At 38.5% G+C, this 20916-nt stretch overlaps 1 protein-coding gene across 14 annotated transcripts in view; it reads right to left on the reverse strand.

Annotated features, from left to right (window-relative positions):
- HUWE1 (HECT, UBA and WWE domain containing E3 ubiquitin protein ligase 1) overlaps window positions 1-20916 on the reverse strand; it is a 150697-nt gene that overhangs the window by 72349 nt on the left and 57432 nt on the right. For 10 of the 14 annotated variants that reach the window (XM_087426894.1, XM_087426897.1, XM_087426900.1 and 7 more), the window contains 15 exons: window positions 20852-20899; window positions 20696-20764; window positions 19987-20086; window positions 18300-18421; window positions 17840-17990; window positions 17574-17701; window positions 16820-16960; window positions 16505-16610; window positions 14400-14525; window positions 13778-13879; window positions 13211-13291; window positions 5054-5160; window positions 4614-4791; window positions 3645-3736; window positions 2633-2844 (listed from right to left, as the gene is read on the reverse strand). In XM_087426894.1, the coding sequence (XP_087283020.1) occupies window positions 2633-2844; window positions 3645-3736; window positions 4614-4791; window positions 5054-5160; window positions 13211-13291; window positions 13778-13879; window positions 14400-14525; window positions 16505-16610; window positions 16820-16960; window positions 17574-17701; window positions 17840-17990; window positions 18300-18421; window positions 19987-20086; window positions 20696-20764; window positions 20852-20899 (1763 nt within the window). The remainder of the gene's footprint in view (window positions 1-2632; window positions 2845-3644; window positions 3737-4613; window positions 4792-5053; window positions 5161-13210; window positions 13292-13777; window positions 13880-14399; window positions 14526-16504; window positions 16611-16819; window positions 16961-17573; window positions 17702-17839; window positions 17991-18299; window positions 18422-19986; window positions 20087-20695; window positions 20765-20851; window positions 20900-20916) is intronic. The other 4 variants (XM_014779713.2, XM_087426904.1, XM_087426902.1 and 1 more) reach the window with 1 other exon arrangement.

Consider the following 20916-nt stretch of genomic DNA (forward strand, 5'->3'; position numbering starts at 1 on the left):
GAAAGCCCATCAACTTGATATACTGAATTCTGATTCAATTTCATGAACAACTTTTACAAAAAATAGCTTGCTAGCGACATTCGCAAATCAAAGTAATACACCACATAATAAAATGAAGAAGAAAAATCACATGATCATCTCAATAGATGCATGCAGAGAAAGCAGTTGACAAGATACAACATCCATTTATGATAAAAACTCTGAATAAAACGGGTATAGAAGGGAAGTACCGTAACATAATAAAGGCCATATGTGACAAACCCACAGCTAATATTATACTCAATGGCGAAAAACTGAAAGCTATCCCTCTAAGAACAGGAACCAGACAAGGATGCCCACTGTCACCACTCCTATTTAACATAGTATTGGAAGTCCTAGACAGAGCAATCAGGCAAGAAAAAGAAATAAAAGGGATCCAAATTGGAAAGGAAGAAGTGAAACTGTCACTATTTGCAGATGACATGATTTTATATATAGAAAACCCTAAAGAATCCACCAAAAAACTTTTAGAAGTAATAAATGAATATGGTAAAGTTGCAGGATACAAAATCAACATACAAAAATCAGTTGCATTTCTATACACTAACAACGAAGTAGCAGAAAGAGAAATTAAGAATACAATCCCATTTACAAGTGTAACAAAAAGAATAAAATACCTAGGAATAAACTTAACCAAAGAGGTGAAAGATCTGTACACTGGAAACTATAAAACACTGCTGAAAGAAATTGAAGACGACACAGAAATGGAAAGATATTCTGTGCTCTTGGATTGGAAGAATTAACATAGTTAAGATGTCCATACTTCCTAAAGCAATCTATAGATTCAATGCAATCCCTATCAAAGTTCCAACAACATTTTTCACAGAAATAGAACAAAGAATCCTAAAATTTATATAGAACAACAAAAGACCCTGAATAGCCAAAGGAATCCTGAGAAAAAAGAACAAAGCTGGAGGTATCACACTCCCTGATTTCAAAATATACTACAAAGCTATAGTAACCAAAACAGCATGGTACTGGCACAAACACAGACACACAGATCAATGGAATAGAATCGAAAGCCCAGAAATAAACCCACACATCTATGGACAGCTAATCTTCGACAAAGGAGCCAAGAGCATAGAATGGAGAAAAGAAAGTCTCTTCAACAAATGGTGTTGGGAAAACTGGACAGCCACATGCAAAAAAATGAAAGTAGACCATTACCTTACAGCATAAACAAAAATTAACTCAAAATGGATTAAAGACTTGAACGTAAGACCTGAAACTATGAAACTTCTAAAGAACACATAGGCAGTATGCTCTTCGACATCGGTCTTAGCAACATCTTTTCAAGCACCATGTCTGACCGGGCAAGAGAAACAACAGAAAAAATAAACAAATGGGACTACATCAAACTAAAAAGCTTCTGCACAGCAAAGGAAACCATCAACAAAATGAAAAGACAACCTAACAACTGGGAGAAGATATTTGCAAACCATACATCTGATAAGGGCTTAATCTCCAAAATATATAAAGAACTGATGCATCTCAACCAGAAAAAAACTAACAACCCAATTAAAAAATGGGCAAAAGACCTGAACAGACATTTCTCCAAAGAAGATATACAGATGGCCAACAGGCACACGAAAAGATGTTCAACATCACTAATTATTAGGGAAATGCAAGTCAAACCTACAATGAGATATCACCTCACGCCCGGCAGAATGGCTATAATTAACAAGACAGGAAACAGCAAGTGTTGGAGAGGATGTGGAGAGAAGGGAACTCACATACACTGCTGGTGGGAGTGCAAACTGGTGCAGCCACTATGGAAAACAGTATGGAGAGTCTTCAAAAAATTAAGGATAGAACTACCATATGATCCAGCTATTCCGCCAATGCTGGGCATTTATCCAAAGAACTTGAAAACACCAATGCATAAAGATACATGCACCCCTGTGTTCACTGAAGCGTTATTCACAATAGCCAAGACTTGGAAGCAACCTAAGTGCCCATCAAGGGACGAATGGATAAAGAAGATGTGGTATATATACACAATGGAATACTACTCAGCCATAAGAAACGATGAAATCTAGCCATTGGTGACAACATGGATGGACATTGAGGGTACTATGCAAAGTGAAATAAGTCAGAAGGAGAAGGTCAAATACCGTATGATCTCACTCACTAAGTAGTAGATAATAACAACAACAAACAAACACATAGAGACAGAGACTGGATTGGTGGTTACGAGAGGGGAAGGAGGGAGGGAGGAGGGCGAAAGGGATAATTCGGCACATGTGTGTGGTGATGGGTTGTAATTAGTATTCGGGTGGTGAACATGAGAACAGGACGTAATCCATGCAGAAATAGAAGTATAATGATGTACACCTGAAATTTATACAATGTTATAAACCAATGTTACTGCAATAAACAAAAAATTAAAGAAAAAAGAGCTTGCTAGGGCAACCAATACAATTAAATACCAAAGCACAAATGATATACAAGGGTCAAAGAAAGAAAAACTACGGACTCTTAGGGCTGGAAGAACTCCATAATGATCCAATCCAACCCCCTCTCTCACGTTTATAGATGAAAAATGACATGCGCAAGATCACAAGGCTAGAGAACCTGTCTTGCGAACACTTACTGCTGATTAGGCTCTGTTTCATTCTGCTGGGTAGAATTAAAGCTCTGCATGGCCTGTACTTCCTCTTCCTCCTCATCCTCACTAGAGGCCTCTTCTGCAGCATGATTAGACCTTGGGGGAGGAGCAGTGGCAGTGCCATCTGCCTTTTGGATTGATGGCTTCTGACAGATGTATTTAGGGTCTCTTCCAAGATTACAGATTTCTTCAAGTAACTGAAAAGGCACAGGAAATGAAATTATTTCATCACTTAACAACGGGGATACATTCTGAGAAATGTGCTGTTAGATGATTTCATCATTGTGTGATCATAGAGTGTACTTACACAAACCTAGATGGTAAAGCCTACTACACACCTAGGGTATATGGTACTAATCTTATAGGACCACTGTCAAATATGTGGTTTGTCATTGACCAAACTGTCATTATGTGGCACACGACTGTAATTAAGGAATGGGGAGATGACTAACGTTTTTGGAGCATTTTCTATGTGCTATACACCGAAGTTCCAAAACACTTTACATACACCATTCCTGGAAGGTAGTCATCAACCCCATTTTACAAATAAGGGAAGTGAAGTTCTGTGAAGTTAAATAACTTGTGCAGGGTCACATGGCTGTTAAGGGACTGACAGATTCACTGATCTGACTCCATGTCCTAATTCATCAAGCACCAGAACTCATATACTAGTTTCAACAATCCTAACAGGCAACTGGTAGGGATAGTAAATGTGGAAAAAAAAATCAAGGAACAAATATTAGAAAGGGCAATATGCTTTTACAAACAGAAGCTAAGCCTTGGCAACTTGTTAATATTCTATATAAGAAAGCAATACTTAAGCGACTTTTTTTTTGGGCAAAGGATCAACCCAAAGACATGGAGAAAAGGAGGCACACAATCCTCTTACAGGCATAGTCTAAGAATCCAAATGACCTCCAATAGGCCCAGCCTTCTTCTAAAAACTCCCCCTTCACAGCTCTCTCATGCCCATAGTCATAGCCTTATTCCTTCCCACCTTGATGATCGCAGTCGTTGCATCCGTTTTGAGGGTAGGCTGATGTCTCATGAGCTCATCAACAGCACTCCCCAGGTTGGATGCAGTATCCCCTTAAAGCAAAAAATGAACTGTTAGAAAGACTGAAGAAAATAGAGCTTAAGCTATTTTCTGTGCCAATATAAGGAGGAAAGAAGAAATTGAGCTGGTTGTGATTTTCTAATGCCATGCTTTCTTGAATGAATTCACACCAACCTCTGCAACCAAATCACTGGGGAGGAGTAAGGAAACTTTACCTCTAGTAAACATATTTTAAAGTAACCATATGTGCTACATTTTACCCTGGAAATCTCTACTGTCAAGGTCTGAACTAGTATTGTGGACTGAAGAGAGAGAGAGAGAAAAGAAAGAGGCATAAACCATTAACCCTATTACTGGCTGCTCCAGTAAAGAATGATAGTGGCTAGAATGCTACAGTGGTGGCTGAAAGCACAAAGCACATTTTTGAAAACTGGATTCTTTCTGGAGCACTACCTTCTTGCTATTCCTCAATGATCTGTTCTCAAATACACTGAGAAGAAAATCTATTCATCTGTGACTATCTTAGGGACTCGGACATTAGAACAGAAGATTACCAGGATCAACATCTTGGGACGCCACATCTCCTGTTGCTGCAGACTAGATGGTGGACCTGGAAATCTACTGCTGCTCTCTAATACCTGTTTCTCACCAGCACCATGACAGTACATTTAACAGTGAACTGTTGAGAAGCATGGAAATATTATGAGCAGAGGCTATGGATGAGGTATTCTTTTCTACCTGTAATACAATGTATGGTGATAATTCCCATTAAGCTCAGCACACCTAGCCAGAAAAATGATATGAGGTCAAGGAAGGGTTTCCTTGCCAATTGGTGGCTTGACAATCATCTAAAATCTTGTCACAACAGCAAACCAACTATTTAGTATAAGATAAATCTTGGTGACTTACCAAGGGGATCAGAACTCCTCCTCCTCCGCATGGCTGGGAGGTAATCTGGAGACAGAAGAACTTTGAAGAGACGTTCAAAAGGTTGACACTGTACAAATGACTGAAGACCTCTGGCATTCAAGCAGAGTGCACTGAATACATTTGGGAGGGAGCCGAGGACTTCACGGGTAGCAGGAACCTAGAGAGAAGATAAAGTGAGCTTGAAGACATCTAAAAGAGTTCAAGTGTAGATGCTTTTAGGAAACTCTGGCCAGGGGTATTGCACAGAGATAAAATGGATCTTGATGACCAGGTCCCAATTAGTTTCAATACTACAAACAGAAGACAAGAGACAGGATTTTCATGCCATAAGACTGCTTTTCAAGTATATGTGTCTGTATGTTTCGCAGGGAGGGGTATATGCATGAGGTATTCTTTACAGAGCAGCAGAAAGAACTCACATCTTTGATAAGCAGTGCATGCAGCATGACATCTGTCAATCCATTGTCCTGGAGTGAGGAGAGCAGTGATGGTTCTTGAAATACAAACACAGTCACCACTTCAGTAGCTAAAAACAGATGAGAAATATGAGAAATTGAGAGATTCTTCCCAGGTATTAAAACCAAAACTCCAAGGGCTTAAAAAACAAAAAGAAAATATACTCAAAATGTCCAACAATTTAAACGTTTGTGCTTACTATGAAGTGAAAGTTCCTAATACGGCTTACCAGAGATTAATAACTATTAGGAATTTAGTGACTACCCTTCAAGATTTTTATGGGCAATGTATACACATGACAACTATAGTTAATAATAGATAAACCTAAAAATACATCCCTTTTTGTCTGCTTAAGCAGGAAAAAATTTAAGATGGGGGGTTGGTTTGCTGGGTTAAAGTGAATGTAAACTTAACTGATGAAAATAGACACAATGTCTTCTAAAACGCCTTTTCAGCAATTTTAAAATACCATCAGCAGTGTTAAGAGTCCTTGGTAATGTAGTAACCTGACCAATTTTTGACAAAGTAATATTTAAAAATGTGCTGTAAAGACTATCAATGCTTCTAGAACGTGGCAAAAACTCTACTCAAGAGGAAATAGTACAGCATAATGCATTCATTAAAAAGTAACCAAAAGAGAAGCTAGAAAGAATAGAAAAACGTAGAATTTAGTGAAACTGAAAGCAAAAAGCACGAACAATTAAAACCAATAACTAGCCCTCTGAAAAGACCGAAAAAGCTTACAAACTTACAGGAAATCTAATGAAGAAAAGAGAGTAATATATATTAGTAGTGAAAAAAAGGAGATTTAACTGGATTCAGAATAAAACTATTTTACAAACTGTATGCTAACAAGTGAAATACAATACTTTTGTAAAAAAGGTCATAAAAATCGACTCAATAAATGATAGCAGACTAGACCAATAACCATAAGAATTTTTAAAAGTAAAAAATATCAAGTTAACAGGCGCCAAGCTGACAGTTTTATATGCGAGTGTTATTAAACCTTCTAGGAGCAAGTGACACGTGGCTTTCCAACTCATTTTATGAGATTTTTAAAACTTTGATTTTAAAACCTGACAAAAGAGGGTACACACACATACAATATCCATAAACCATCTATAAAACAAACTAGTAATGCTGATGCCTGAGACCTAAGAAAAACCAGAGGATTTTCAGTTCAAGATGGTGAATAGAGCACCTCTCACCTATTCCAAATGCCACTGAAATGGCAGATATATGGCAATTACTGGGGACCAACAGTTGTCAATGGCCTTTGGGATTTCTGATGGGCTATAAACTTACGGAAAATTTAAGTCCTTTTTTTGGGTTCCTACTGGTATATGACAGACCCTTTTATAGACTTTCATTTGTACTAAGGGGTTACTAAAATTGAGTATTCATAAACTAAAATTAATTTCTACTAGAGGTTACTTAGACATCAAATCTGTTATTTTACAGAGGTCTAACTATAATGCTATGTCAAAAGGCTACTGTGCAACAGGACAGTTTAAACCCTCTTTTAAAATTAATAGATGACCAAGAATTAGAATTTTAAAAAGGACACACACAAAAAAACCAATTTGCTCCAGATGGAACCAAGCAACTGACTCCTAAAAGAGTTAAGTAATGAAAGATAACTCTTAAAAAATTTATGATTAAAACCAAATTCTAGAATCTACAAAGCCCACAAAATAGCAAGAATCTGTTAAAACAAAGGGTCTCTTAAGAATAAGGAAATAGTTGGAAATTAAAAACATTTGTAAAAAATAAAGAATTCCATAATGCAATAGGCATCTTGAAAGATTATACAGAGATTAAGTTACATGAGATCAAGGTAGGCTTATTAGCTATACAATAGGGCTTCAGGAAAGAAATATAAGTTAAAAGGAACCAAAAAAATTTTCCTGAAGCAGGAAAAACTATTCAGATTTTAAAAAGGGCGTAACCAAGTGCTATAAGGAAACACTGAAAAGAAACAGAACTAAATACATCCTGGTGAAATTAACTCCAAGGGTAAAGAGAAAATGAAGTTACCTACAAAGGAACAAGAACCAGTTTAACATCATGGTTATCTACAATGTACAACATCAGAAGACAATGGAAAAATGTCCACAAAATTGAAAAGGACGTGTAATGCCTTAAAAATTACTCAGATATATTCTAACAAAATTTACAAATTTATCAAAGAGAGGGAAAGTCAAGGGTTACTAAAAAAAAGAAATGAAAGAAAATGGTGAGAAAGGAGTGAAGTAAAGGCAGGCAGAAGGTCGTATTTTGTCCAGTTTGGCAGAAGATAGAAAAAGAAATATAAAAAGTTTAGATGTCATTTCACTCATATGTGGAATATAAACCAACACACGGACAGAGAACTGTTTGGTGGTTACCGGGGGCAAGGAGATTGGGGCGGGGGCACAAGGGGTGAAGGGAGGCATTTATATGGTGACAGAGAAATAATAATGCACAACTAAAATTTCACAATGTTATAAACTATTAAGACATCAATAAAAAAAGTTGAGATGTCAATAAACAATATAAGGATAACCATTACCAAAAAAAGAATAAGAAAATTAATGTTAAGATTCAGAATATGAAAAACACAAGACTTGAGGAAAAAGAAATATATATTGGAGATCACAAAAAATGTTGATGTATAAAATTCCTCCTTTAAGATAAAAATGCACAATACCTTAATAAATCATTCTGCTGAAAACAACTAAAAGCTGGATTAAATACTTGAAACATTTTTTAAAATGTAAAGAGTAGACAAAGTAAACTATAGTTAAAGGTCTAAACTAAGTCAAAGTAGGATTTCAGAGCCTCTTTTGTCTTGAGGGTAATTTACCTAACCAAGTGATCTTGGTTTTCAAGACTGTTTAAGGTAATTGGAATAGGACATAAAAGCACAGGGACATACTTTGATCGAGTAGGAAATCCAGTAAAAAGGGAGTCCATTTATATTATGGATGGCAGTTAACACCAACCACATGTGATGGAGCCTGTTGGCGAGTTGCTGCTTTCTACTCCATGAATGGGTCATTCCTGACAAAGGATGGGACTCAAGAGTCAGCCCAACTCAAGAGCTGATTGCAGTCATTTTGGCACTAGAGAACACCTTAATACAGGTACGTGCATTGTTCATATTTTTATAGACTCCTGGGTGGTAGCTAATGGCCTCATTGTTTTTTTCTGGTTGATGGGCTCAAAATAGTTATCACATTCAGGATTGTGTGCTCTACGGGGCCTTCCACATTGGGAATATACTGCTGCTCAGACTTCACATATTACAATTAAAGTCTCTTATGTCTCAACTCACGTTAAGGCTGCCACAGACGAAGCTCATTTTTACGCCACAGCTGACTCACTTGCTCACACTTTTCAAATAAGCTCAGATATTACTTCCTACCCTTGGCTCAAGAGGTCCATGACACTTCCAGTGATCCCAGTCCCCAGACCCTTAAAATTTGGGCTAAGTTCCATGGTATCCTCATGCCATCGGTCCTAGCCCAAACTCTGGCCTCCCAATGTGATCTTTGTGCCCTGTCCTGCCATTGGCATCACGGCCAACGGGAATCCATACTAAGGGGTTTGTAAACACTCCTTCTCTGACTGTCAAATTTATTTTATTGAGCCACTGTCCCAATCTGCTGGTGCAAATTGCTATGCCCTCACAAAGACTGATTGTTATACAGGCCTGCTCTTGGTTTATCTTTCTTGCCATGCTACTGCCAACACCACTATTATAGGTCTCACTAAGTGTCAGTTCCCTTTGGGCTTTCAGAATAACACTAACTGATCAGCGTACACATTTTGCTGCTCATTCAGTCTGGGCATGGGCTGCAAAAACAAGGTATCACTCAGAGCTTCCAATTTGTCTTATGGTCCGCAGACAGCAGGCCTAATAGACATAATGGCCTACTCAAGGACATTCTCTTAAACTTACAAAATGGACAATGGTCTCCTAAATGGGTCTCTCTTTTGCCTACTTTTTTAGTTATCCTGAACTCTTCATATAACATCCTAAGAAAATGCAGCTAGGACCTCTCTATTCCCTTTTCTAGCCACAAAGGAGGACATTTCCCATATATGAACCTATGATACCCAAAGAGAATCCCTCCTCACTTAAAGACATCTACCCCTTTTTGATCCTGGTGCAATCTATGCTAGACTGGCGCCTATATCAAGAGTTGGTAATAGAATGGGACCCACTGAAAACCTAGGGCCCTTGCCCTCTCCAACAGATTATTCTGTATGCCACAAGAAAGGTCTCTGCTAAAGTCCTCTTCCAATATGATAGTTTTAAAGGTTTGCTAAACGGAGGTCCCTCTTTGCAGGAAATGGAGGTCTTGGTGCCTGCCTGGTCCCATGCCTACAACTTTATGGTTCTTCCAAAGAGGAAAGGAGATCTTAAATTAGTTCCCAGTACCAACATTCTTAAATAGGATACCAGCTGTGGATCCACCCTATTAGAGAGAAACTGAATGGAAAGCCACTACAGGATCTGGGATAACAATGCCTGTGACTCCCATAACAAACAGGCACCGCCAGCACGCCACAGGTCTGAAAGTATTATGGAACATTCTGGCTCTGGTTGGTCTGGCAACGCCTCATTTGGCTCACGGCCTGGGTCTGGGATTCTACCACTCCAGCTCAATGCCAAACTCCTTGGGCTCCTTTTTTGCCCATGCTGTGACCTCGCCTGTTTGGGGTATTCAATCAGTGTATAGTTTCTCCATAAGAAATTACTGCATAACTCCTGGAAACAAAGGAATACTGATCTTCAGTCACTTTTATAATTATTCCTCAAATGTATAAAACTTTCCATCAAAGTTTTGGGACTAGGCCAGGACTCCCATCAACCCAGCATCCTAGATGATGATTTCAGCACAATTAATAGTCCCAGCCTCGATGCTGACATTCCCAAACGTTAACTGCCACTATAACTGCTGCCACATCACTCATCACAAATCCATGGCCCCAACAGCTGATTTCCCCTCATCTGACAGTCCCATACTTCACTCTCCATTATTCTACCATCACAACCCACATTTCCTATCTTCCTCAACCTGATGGACAATATTTATGTAATAACAACAGAGAATGTCATCAAAGTGCTAAACCTCCAGCAATGTTACCAGGTGCCCTAGCTCAGGCAACCACGTGTACAAATAACTCTTGCCCCCTTGGAGGTCTTCAATATTCATATTGACTACTTTTCACCCTCTCCAGTTAAGTAGTCCACAATAAGCATGATGGTGCTGGCATCAGCCAGACTAGGAAGAGAGTACAAGCAGACTTGAACAGATAAAAATGTGGAAGGGCTAAGAAAGGAGGTGAGAGAGAAGAAAAGGCAATTGGGGAAGTTAAAGGAGATACAGTTGGGTATAAAAGTGGGATAGAAGAGCCAGAGGTAGGATTTGGGAAGAGTCAGAATCTTTATTTGGTGGGTTTCAGCAAGACATCACAATTTCACAAGGCTCTTCCTCACTGACTTCCCCTTCATGCCCTTCCTAGCCTCCCCCACCAATTGAGAGTCTAACCAATGACACCCCCCTCCCCCCCATTGAGACTATTTTGCCCTAGCATGTCTGCCCTGATATAATTTGGCCACTAGAAACTCTACCCTCCAACCCCCTTGGGCTACTGGTTCTCCTGTGACATAAACTCCTGCTCAGCAAGGTCATACACTCTACTCCTCCAACTGTTCCCTTCTAACGCATACACCTTGACCTGTGTCCTATGAGTATTTAGTAGCCAGGACACCCTAGATCCAGCGAGAAAGTCTAGCTCTTTCATCAAGTCTTGCCACAAAAGGGAGCACTGGGCCATCCTTTTACCTGTTATATTGGGCCTCATCACCATCTTTGGTGTATAACAGGCACAAGTTTAGGTATTTTCAATTCTGTAACACAGACTCATCTCATAGAGGCTACCCAGACAATGGTACAACTCCTGGCTGATCACATAAACCATACAGCTCAGGCCTTAGAAGCCCTTAATGAGGGACAAAGCAGTCTAGTTGTTATGACAGTTGATAATAAATTGGCATTAAACAATTGGCATTAAAATACCTACTGGTATTTCAAGGTGAAGCTTATGCCTTAAAGGGGACCTCCTGCTGCATGTGGGTCAATAATATAGCAAAGGTATCCAGAATAGTTCAACAAATAAAACAAACCAAAATAGCCAATTATGTTAATAAAATACTCCGAGAGATTCTCAGACCCCCATTAATTTCTTTTCCTGGCTGTCTCCTTCTGCCTGGGGTGAAAGGCTATACACTATCATTTATGAAACTAAAATAATAATTGCTAGCCTAATTATTTTGGGTTGGCTTCGCAAATCTGGTCTCTCTCAAGTACAAGTTTATTTACAGGAAACCTGGGAGGCTGCTATGCTAATTCAAACATTAGAGTTAAATGAAGACTCTAAAGAAGGAATTTTGACCTCCACTGATGTTTGCTTTAGTGTTTTAAGTCTCATTTCCTGACAGGGCTCACCTGCTCCCCACACCTACCCACAAGCACATGTGTCCTCTTTTACATTTCCCCTTTACAAAAGGCCTCTTCACTTGCTTTTCTCTCTCTGATAATGGGGCTTTCTTCCAGAGAGAGCCATCCTTCCCTACTCCTTGACTTGGGACTTCTCCACCTGTGTAACAAATCTTTCTTTGATCATACCAAAGAACTACTGTCATGAGTTTTGCCATCTGAACCTAACCTTAGGAGGGAGTCTCTCCATGTCAAGATGGAGTTGCTGTAACACAAGGGAACACTTCCTCAACCTGATACAGAGGAATGAAACCTTCAACACAAAACCTTCTGCTAACCTCAAACTTAACAGTGAAATACTGAATGCTTTTCTGAGTTCAGGAACAAAGCAAAGAGGCCCATTCTCACCACTGCTATTTAGCATTGTATTGGAAATCTTTCCCAGTGCAGTAGGACAAAAGAGAAATAAAAAGCATAAAGATTATAAAGAAAGAAGTAAAACTGTCTATTTGCAGATGACAAGACTACACAGGATGGTTTAAGAAATCAACAGAACAATTATGAACTACTAAGTGAATTTAGCAAGGCCATAGGATACAAAGTCAACACAGAAAAATTCTAAATTGCTTCAGCAAGGGAGTAAGTATCTAAGTTGTAGTAGCCAAAATGACTCCCTCCTGACACCCCCAGAAGCCTGCTTCTGGTACGAGATTTTCTCTATTTCCACACCTCCCACTAAGTTCCTTTACAGTTTTAAGGAGAATTCTAGAAGCCTACGTATCACTGTACTCTCCTGAGTATGTATGGCACTCAATAAATGCCAGTTAATAAGAGTGTGTTTGTAACAACAGTAATACCCAAAATAGTACCAATGTCAAATTGCAAAGACATTCTCTACAAATAACTACAAAGTACCCATAGCTTCCAAAACTGCATTTTCCACAATGAGAAACAATTCTTTATACTATAGCTTGAGAGCCTGACATTCAATTTTGAGAATGGAAACCATGCTGACTGGATTTTCCAGATCAAGGTTAGGGACTAACCATTGAATAAAGACATTTCTTATCATATGTGCAGCGTAAGGATAGCACAAAAAGCCAAATATACAATACTACTACTTATTACAAATGAGTCACAATACACTGCTTATAGAAGTTATATTTTGCATTCAAGAAACGAATACTTGGGGCCGGCCCGGGGGCACAAGCGGTTAAGTGCACACGTTCCACTGCGGCGGCCCCGGGTTCGCCAGTTCGGATCCCGGACACACACCGACGCACTGCTTGGCAAGCCATGCTGTGGCGGCGTCCCACATAAAGTGGAGGAAGATGGGCACGGACGTTAGCCAAGGGCCAGTCTTCTTCAGCAAAAAAAAAAAAAAAAAAAAAGAGAAGATGGGCAGATGTTAGCACAGGGCTGATCTTCCTCACAAAAAAAAAAAAGGAAGAAAGAAATGAATACTTATTTGAAACTTAATTCTGACCTTTCTATTTCATCACCAACTAGAAAGATACCAATCACACAGTGGACAAATGTGGATAGTAAAATCCTGCAAGGATATAAAACACACAGAGAACTCTGCCTAGTTATTTCTGCTTGGTATAACCAAATATCGACTCCACTTACCTAGGAGGAAGAGTGATGGGCCATAGTATTCTGCATTGCTGATGATGTGTTTCAGGGAGGTAGGCAGAGAACCATCCATCACTAAAAGAAAAGTGAACATTAAGGAGAATATGATCAGTCTGAGAGTAGTTTGATGGGTGGGGACAATGGAGCAATATATTACATATACCACACTGTAGTAAACATAGTCTGTGTTGATTCCAATCTAACGGCCTCTACTTGTCTCCTCCTCATATTCTATTATTTATTCCTTGTCCATGCGATAATCTTTTAACAGTGGGTCAAACAATAAAAGAATACAGACACAGAGAGACAGAGTGGGGTAGCAGGTTGGAAGTGAGCAGAATCAAAAGCTGGAAAAAGAAAAAAATAGGTGAATCATTATGAAAACAGCTAAATGATCTTTCGGTCTATGGAAAGAGACACTAAACGACTAAAAACTAATCAAAATGGCATGGCCTTTTCCTAAGCCTGCCTTGTAAAAAAGGAGTAGTGTCGGGAAGTATGAAAAGAACCAATCTTTGAGAGAGTCAAACATCCTTCAAGAAAGTATCTGGAATCAAGTACCATGTCGTATGCCATCTGAGAAAGCAGGATCTTGAATGGCCTTTTTGAGGAAATTCAACATGGATTTGAGAAGTGCTGCTCGTTGTGGAATACACTGGACGCCTGGCAAGGGAGAAAGAGGATTACACTGGGTTCACCATCAGACCACAATGAGCAGGCACATAAAACAAATTTTTAAGAGACGCATATACACTATAGCAACGCTACCAGACATTTGAAGTGAGCTCTCTGGATGTTGGGAAGAATACTTACCTAAGCTTTGAAACCGGAAAAATAAATCACCAAGGACTGCACAAAACTAATAGTAAAATTAAAAGCCTATAAAGTAAAATTACAAAGTAAAAAGATTAACTCTGATCCTCAGTTCCTGTTTTAGATATTATCTGCCTTCCAATATGGCTGTTTTGATAAAATAATTAATGTGAGAGTAGTTAGAAAACTATAAAATATTACGAAATAAATGTTAATACAAGAAAACAGATACCAGAATGGCAAAGCAACACGCATAGTCATAAGAGGCAAACCTCCAAATGTACCACTTAATCTCCCCCCAAAGCACTCTTATTCGCTAGTTTATTAATTCAATCAGTATGAAAGACTGTGCATCTATGCGTCCACGCACCAGGACGGGGGCCAGGGCCAGAGGAGATGCCAGTGCTGCTGCTGGAACTTGCCCTTAATTCAACATCCAACCGGTGTTCCATAGAAATGGATAAGCCCGAACTACTTTCCATAGTCACATCTGCAACTAAAGTAAAAGTTATGATAAAGAAACTAGTTAGATTAAAAGGTACCACCAAAACAAAGACTGTTTGAGAAAATTTTTTCCACTTAGGCGAAATGAATGATATTTAAATGAAGAAGGATTAGGATATTGAAACCTGAAATGAAAATATAGGCTTTCCATAAACAAATAGAAAGTTATTTAACATCACTAGTTATTCAAGATATGCAATTTAAAAGCAATCCTACAAAAGGAGTCCTTCAATATTTCTCACCCACCAAATTTGGGAGGAAAAAAGGTAGTAACTAAAACATGCAATTTCATATACTACTGGTGGGTAGTAAACAGACAGTAGGTAGAGCTCTTTGGGAGGGTAACTTAATAAATATAAAAAGCATTAAGACATTAATACTCAATATACTGATACAGAAGGATGTCTATGATACATTGAATGAGCAATGTTAAGTTGATCAGTATGTTAATGATCTCATCTTCCTGTTTTAAAAAACTATACACTTATGTCAACATATATTTGAACATGCATAAAAAAGATTGGAAAGAACTACACCAAAATAGTAGCTATGGTGGGTGGGAAGTGAGCATTCATTTCTACTTTATACACTTGAATAGAATAATTTTAATTAACTGAGTACAACATACACAATTACTTGTTACAATTTATAAAATAAAGCTCCATTAGTGATAACACTGCTTACATTTTAAAATACTTTCTTCCAATCTTTTTTATACATATACATACATACATGTGTCTACATATATACGGGAAGCACAAACTCATGGTCTTGTAACTTGTTTTACATTGAATATAAAATTTTCTCTGAGTACATCAGGATCACCTGGATTGGTTGTTAAAAATGCAGATTTCCTGGTCTTAACTTGCAAACTTTCTGAATCAAGCATTGCAGACGGGGTCTAAATTTTTAGCAAGAACTTTAACTTATTCTTATAAAGTTTGACAACCATTGATTTATAATGAACAGTGAGTCTTTAAATAGTCTTCTACATCACACTATTTAGTAGATGTCACATTTTAATCAATACTCTGGGATCTCACCCATTAACTCAAATGCCAGCTTGCCCATAATAGACTAGAGAGAGAAATTGGGTAAAGGCACTTTCAAGGACAGCAATGTACATAGATAATCACGTTCAGAAAAAAAGATAGAACGAAAGGAACGGCAACCTATAGATATTTAATGTCAAGAATGAAAGCATTATAAAGTCTAATACCTTCATTACAAGCTTGATAACAGATACCTGTAATGACATCCTGGGTCATCAAGATAAGATTAACTGAAATTCTAAGAGAGCTGTTTGGGAGAAGAGTTTTTTATTTTTCATACTATTATTATGAACTATGCATGAGTGGGGAGCAGGGAGGTTTAAAAAAAAGGACACACATGATGCACCCAAAGATTAAGAATATCTGATCTTCTATCTTTCTGATTTTATAATTTAAAAGTTGTTCTCTACCCCACTTTTTCATCTCTCCTCTCCCTTCTCAAAATAGCCAGATGGTTTCAGAAGCTCCCGTTTCAGAGTTCACATTCTCTTTATCTTTCCCAAACACATATTTAAACACCTATGATTTATCAGGCACTGATGGAGATACAGCAGTGAACAAAAGAGTATCCTGATCTCATGGAGCTTACATTTTAGTGGGAATAAGAAGATAACGAACCAATACTCAAGAAAACAACTAAGTTTTGAAATAAAACAAATTAACATCATAGAGGGCTCTACTGCAGCTCTACCACCTGCTTCACCTTCTGTCTCTCTTCCCAACAACTTGTGCCCCCCTTTTCTAATTATCCTCGTGAAAACCAATGTACAAATCATTCATGCAGAAAAAAACTGTTTTGTTGCCAAAAATATATACTCAAGTCAGTCACGCACTTTAGAATTTATGAAGAATGAAAATTGGGGTTGGATGACAGGAAAACGCCAAGCACAAAAATACTGACTTAGTAACTGTTAATTACCATCCATATCAGTTTCCATTTCTTCTCCTTCTTGTGTAGTACTGGGTCTCTGGATCTTGGGCTTGATCACAAATGGACATTCTTTTCGGCACAAATCTACTTCATGCTACAATCAAGGGAAAAGTAGTAAGAAAAGCCTACATATATACCAGGGATTAAAAATAATTTTTATGAAAGAATGTCACAGGCAGATTACAGAATTGGTTTCTAAAACAGAAGAGGGATGAGATGGCTCTTTAGGGTTATTAGGGTAGTTCCTAGGCTCAGCTCTCACTGGGTCTAAGTCTACAAAAAGTGCTCCTTGTATAATAATACCTCAAGTCTATAAATGAAAATAGAAAGTCCACTATGGGATTGAAAAGCTGCCATGTCCAGGTTGGTGATGAGGTCAACCACTCTGACGGCTCTGGTGACAAATGTTATCTGGTCCTGTTCATCACCAAGAAACTTTATGACCTATCAGGGAGAGAAAAAGAGGAAAAACCAATCAAACGAAAAGACACAAAGCTGTAAACAATGTACTCTTTTGGAAACATGCAGTCTAGGGTCTCAGGGAGGCAGAACAGTATAGGAGAAAAAAACATTTGTTTGATTTTTAGTGCTTGTCAAATGATAGCTCTATCACTTCTGGGACTCAGCCTCCTGAGGTAATGGGAACATAAATTACTTTTCAGGATTAAATAAAATATTCAGGGAGAAAAAAGCTGATGCTCAGTGCCTAGCACATAGTAAAGCCTATTACCAAAGTAGCATAATTTACAAAGTACCTTTAACACATATTTTCTTCAGGGTCACACCTAAGATGTGGCAATGTCTTGACTAGTACCCAGGGCCTCCTGACTATCACACCATGCTGGACTATGATTAATTCTTAATAATGGAGATAGCTTCTCTTAAAAGTTGTTCATGAGATAACTAGAAGGTCAAACTAGAAAAATTAAGTATAACATTTTCTGGGTAAGCTTTCTTATGCTACCCGCTCTAACTGTGAACCACTCCAAACTTGTAACTCTATACCCTCTGAAGTTGATTTCCCCACAAATGTATTAAAAAAAAAAAAGTAGAGCACCTTCAATAAGGCTTCCATCATTCCACAGGAGACCAGGGCTTCGCCACCAGCATCATAGCTGGCCAGATGGTATAAAAAAGAGAAGAGAGCAGTGGCAAACTGGTGAGGGTATGGATCCATGGAAGGATCTACAAGGGAGGTTGGGAGAGGGAGACAAAGAGCAAGCTCAGAATTTGGTGTTAAGTTGGCAGGATGCTGAACAAAGGCAGACAAGCAAAGGGAGGGGTTCTTCTTGTTGCCTAGGATAATAATCCATCAAAACTTACCAATCATGGCCTGGATACAGTTCCGCACAAGTACAGGCAAAAATCCATGATAGGAGGCAGTTCCAGTACAGTCAATAATACTGCTGAGTTTGGGAGTTCTCTCCAAGTGGACAATTGATGTTAATGTTCGTAAAGAAGCAGCTTTAATCTCCTATGAAAACAGAAGGTAAACACAGGATGTGTTAAATAAGAAGTGGATGACCGAACCAAGTTGCTAATACCCAAACTCTAAAATTTAAGTCCTTCTACTGGTAATTGCTTGGGGGAGATGATGGAGGTCTATTGATAATAACATTGAAAATTTAGCATCTGTTAACTTTTTAGCTAAACATCCAAAGAAGAAGAAGCAAAAGGGTCAAGCTTCCCTCTTGGGGTTCATTCTAAACCCCTGGGAAAAAGCAAAAGGCAAATAAATATATATGAGCCTGATATACACAGGACAATATTAACAAATACTTACCATAAGCTGCTTATCTGTTATCTGAAGGACATCTACCAACTCCTCTATCAACCCATTATACAAGATACTGTTTGCTGACTCCTGCAAGGCATTGGAATACACTGCAAAAGGAGAAATAAACACTTTAGGCAAGAAGGCAGTGGTCAAGCCACTGCCCAATGACAAACCTTTTGGCATCTATTGGTTCTGGGGAAGAATTTCCTTCCACCCAGCACTGGAGGCCAGAATCACTGAATTCTAGAGGATCAGCTCAAGTATGGTGATAAGCTCTAAATACCCACCAAACTGACAGATTCTCCTATTAATGGTACTGGTTGTCAAAAGCAAGGATTTTTGTGAATGGAAGTATCAAAAGAGCATGAAGAGTTAAATTTTTTTTTTTTTTTTTGCTGAGGAAGATTAGCCCTGAGCTAACACCTGTTGCCAATCCTCCTCTTTTTGCTGAGGAAGATTGGCCCTAAGCTAACATCCATGCCCATCTTCCTCTACTTTATATGTGGGACGCCTTCTACAGCATTGCTTGATGAGCAGTGCCTGGGTCCGTGCCCGGAATCCAAACCAGCGAAACCCGGGCCACCGAAGTGGAGAGCATGAACTTAACCACTATGCCACCGGGCCAGTCCCACGAGTTAATTTTTTATAACATCACTACTTGATATGATAATTCTATTATGCCTTGGACATAGACTTGCATTTTAGTTTCTTGATATGCTTCTCTTTTTCACTGGAAATACTTATACAAGCTGTAAAGAACATAATTTATGGACTATTGCAGACTAAGTCAGAAACTTGTATGACACTGGAGTAAAAGTTGAGAATGCATATAATCCACTTTCAATGAATCCCACACAGAGATAATACTGAACATAGTCCCCTGAAGTACAAACTAATGGGATTTGAGGACATTCACTCAGTTTTCAACAAACATTTCCTGAGCACCCACTAACATGCCAGAAGCCATACTAGGTATAAGTACAAATGAAGAGTAGGAATTTCCCTTCAAGGAACTCATAGTTTAAAAGAATAGACAAACAAGTAATAACATAATGAAGGCTAATAATATTAACAGCAACTACTATTTTATACCTTCTATGTGCCTGGCCTGTGCTAGATGCTTTACAGGTTTCCATTTAATTCTCAGATCAGCGTATAAAGTATCATCCCAATATTAAGTGAGGAAACTGAGGCCAAAAGGATAAACATGTGGCAGATAATCTGCAGAGTCAGGGTGAGAGGCCAGGACTGATTCCAAAACCAGTGTGCTTTCTACCCTACCACCCGACAATAAAAGTAAAATGCACAGTATTGACTACTTAACAGATACTTTCTGACTTATTTCAAAATTATACTCCTGAAGGGACAGAAGAGGAAGACGAAATGGCAAGAGGAAGAATAGGGGCCAAGGGAGATGACTACCTGAACACCCATAAAAAGAAAATAAAAAGACCAAAATCAAGACTAAGCCCATGTGTTACGTCAATAAGGATCATATCCTCTTTCTGAGCCAACATTAAAAGGGCTTAAGAATGATGAATACGGTGAACACTAGGAATGCTGGCAATTTTACTATTTAACTTGCCACCTAGGTAACTACAATAAGCTTCATAGCAACCAAGACAGAGGAAGTTCAAAGGAAATCAAGTCTAAACTGCCTAATCAGGGCCTTTTAAATATACATTGTTCTTACCTAATATAGATATTGCATGCAGCCTAGCCTGAACAGCTTGCAATCGCTTCCTGTGATTAGAAAAGCCATGGGCCAGGCGTATGTGTGTAAACAACAGCATCTGTAGAGACATAAGACCTAAATTAGGAAATCAATGGAAAAGGTGACTACACTTTTTGAGGGCTAAATCTTCCCTATTGGGCTACTTGGTAAAATGGTTTACTGTTGCTATTTGTTAAGGTATCAAACAGAACGGTTCCACTCTGAGGTTAGCTGACAAAATGGGAGCAATAGAACAGAAGCTCACGGAATCCTAATACCCAAACATAAGCCAAGAACTATCACTATACTGATAGGCAACGAATTGGAGACATCCAGCAAGAGTTCTGATTGTTATTAATCAAATTAAATATTTTATCACCATCACAATGAGCAGAAAAAAATAACACAACTAAATGTTTTCTCTTTTGGTATCCAAAGTATTGAGCTACCACCACTTATTTAGATACTCAGGGTGAGTAAGGCAGCTTGTTTTCCTCAAATTCGCATAAGGACCTAGAAGTTAGTTAAGTACTGGGCTCATAAAAGATGAGGAAACTAAGGCTCATAGAGGCTAAGTAATTTGCCCATGATCTGACTCCATTCTTTCTGCTATGCTGTCTCCCAGCTCAGCACATTAATCTATATGGATAACAACCACACCCTTTAATACTTTTAGGACATATCATACCTGCTTATCCTTAGGAATGCTGTACATTTTGGTAAGAGATTCCATGATTTCAGAAGGGCTTTCTGAAATCTACATTAAAAAAAAAAACAAAACAGTTAGGAACAAAAAGCAAACCAAATGTTAGGAAACCAGTCCATAGTCAAAGATTCCTCTTACCTTGTCAAGTTGCTCTATGTGAATATAATGTAGTGTGTTACTAGTTGTCTGAAATTAAAAAGGAG

The sequence above is a fragment of the Ceratotherium simum genome, chromosome X (genome assembly GCF_057802395.1).
Source record: "Ceratotherium simum simum isolate JZ-2026a chromosome X, ASM5780239v1, whole genome shotgun sequence".
Lineage (NCBI taxonomy): Eukaryota > Metazoa > Chordata > Mammalia > Perissodactyla > Rhinocerotidae > Ceratotherium > Ceratotherium simum.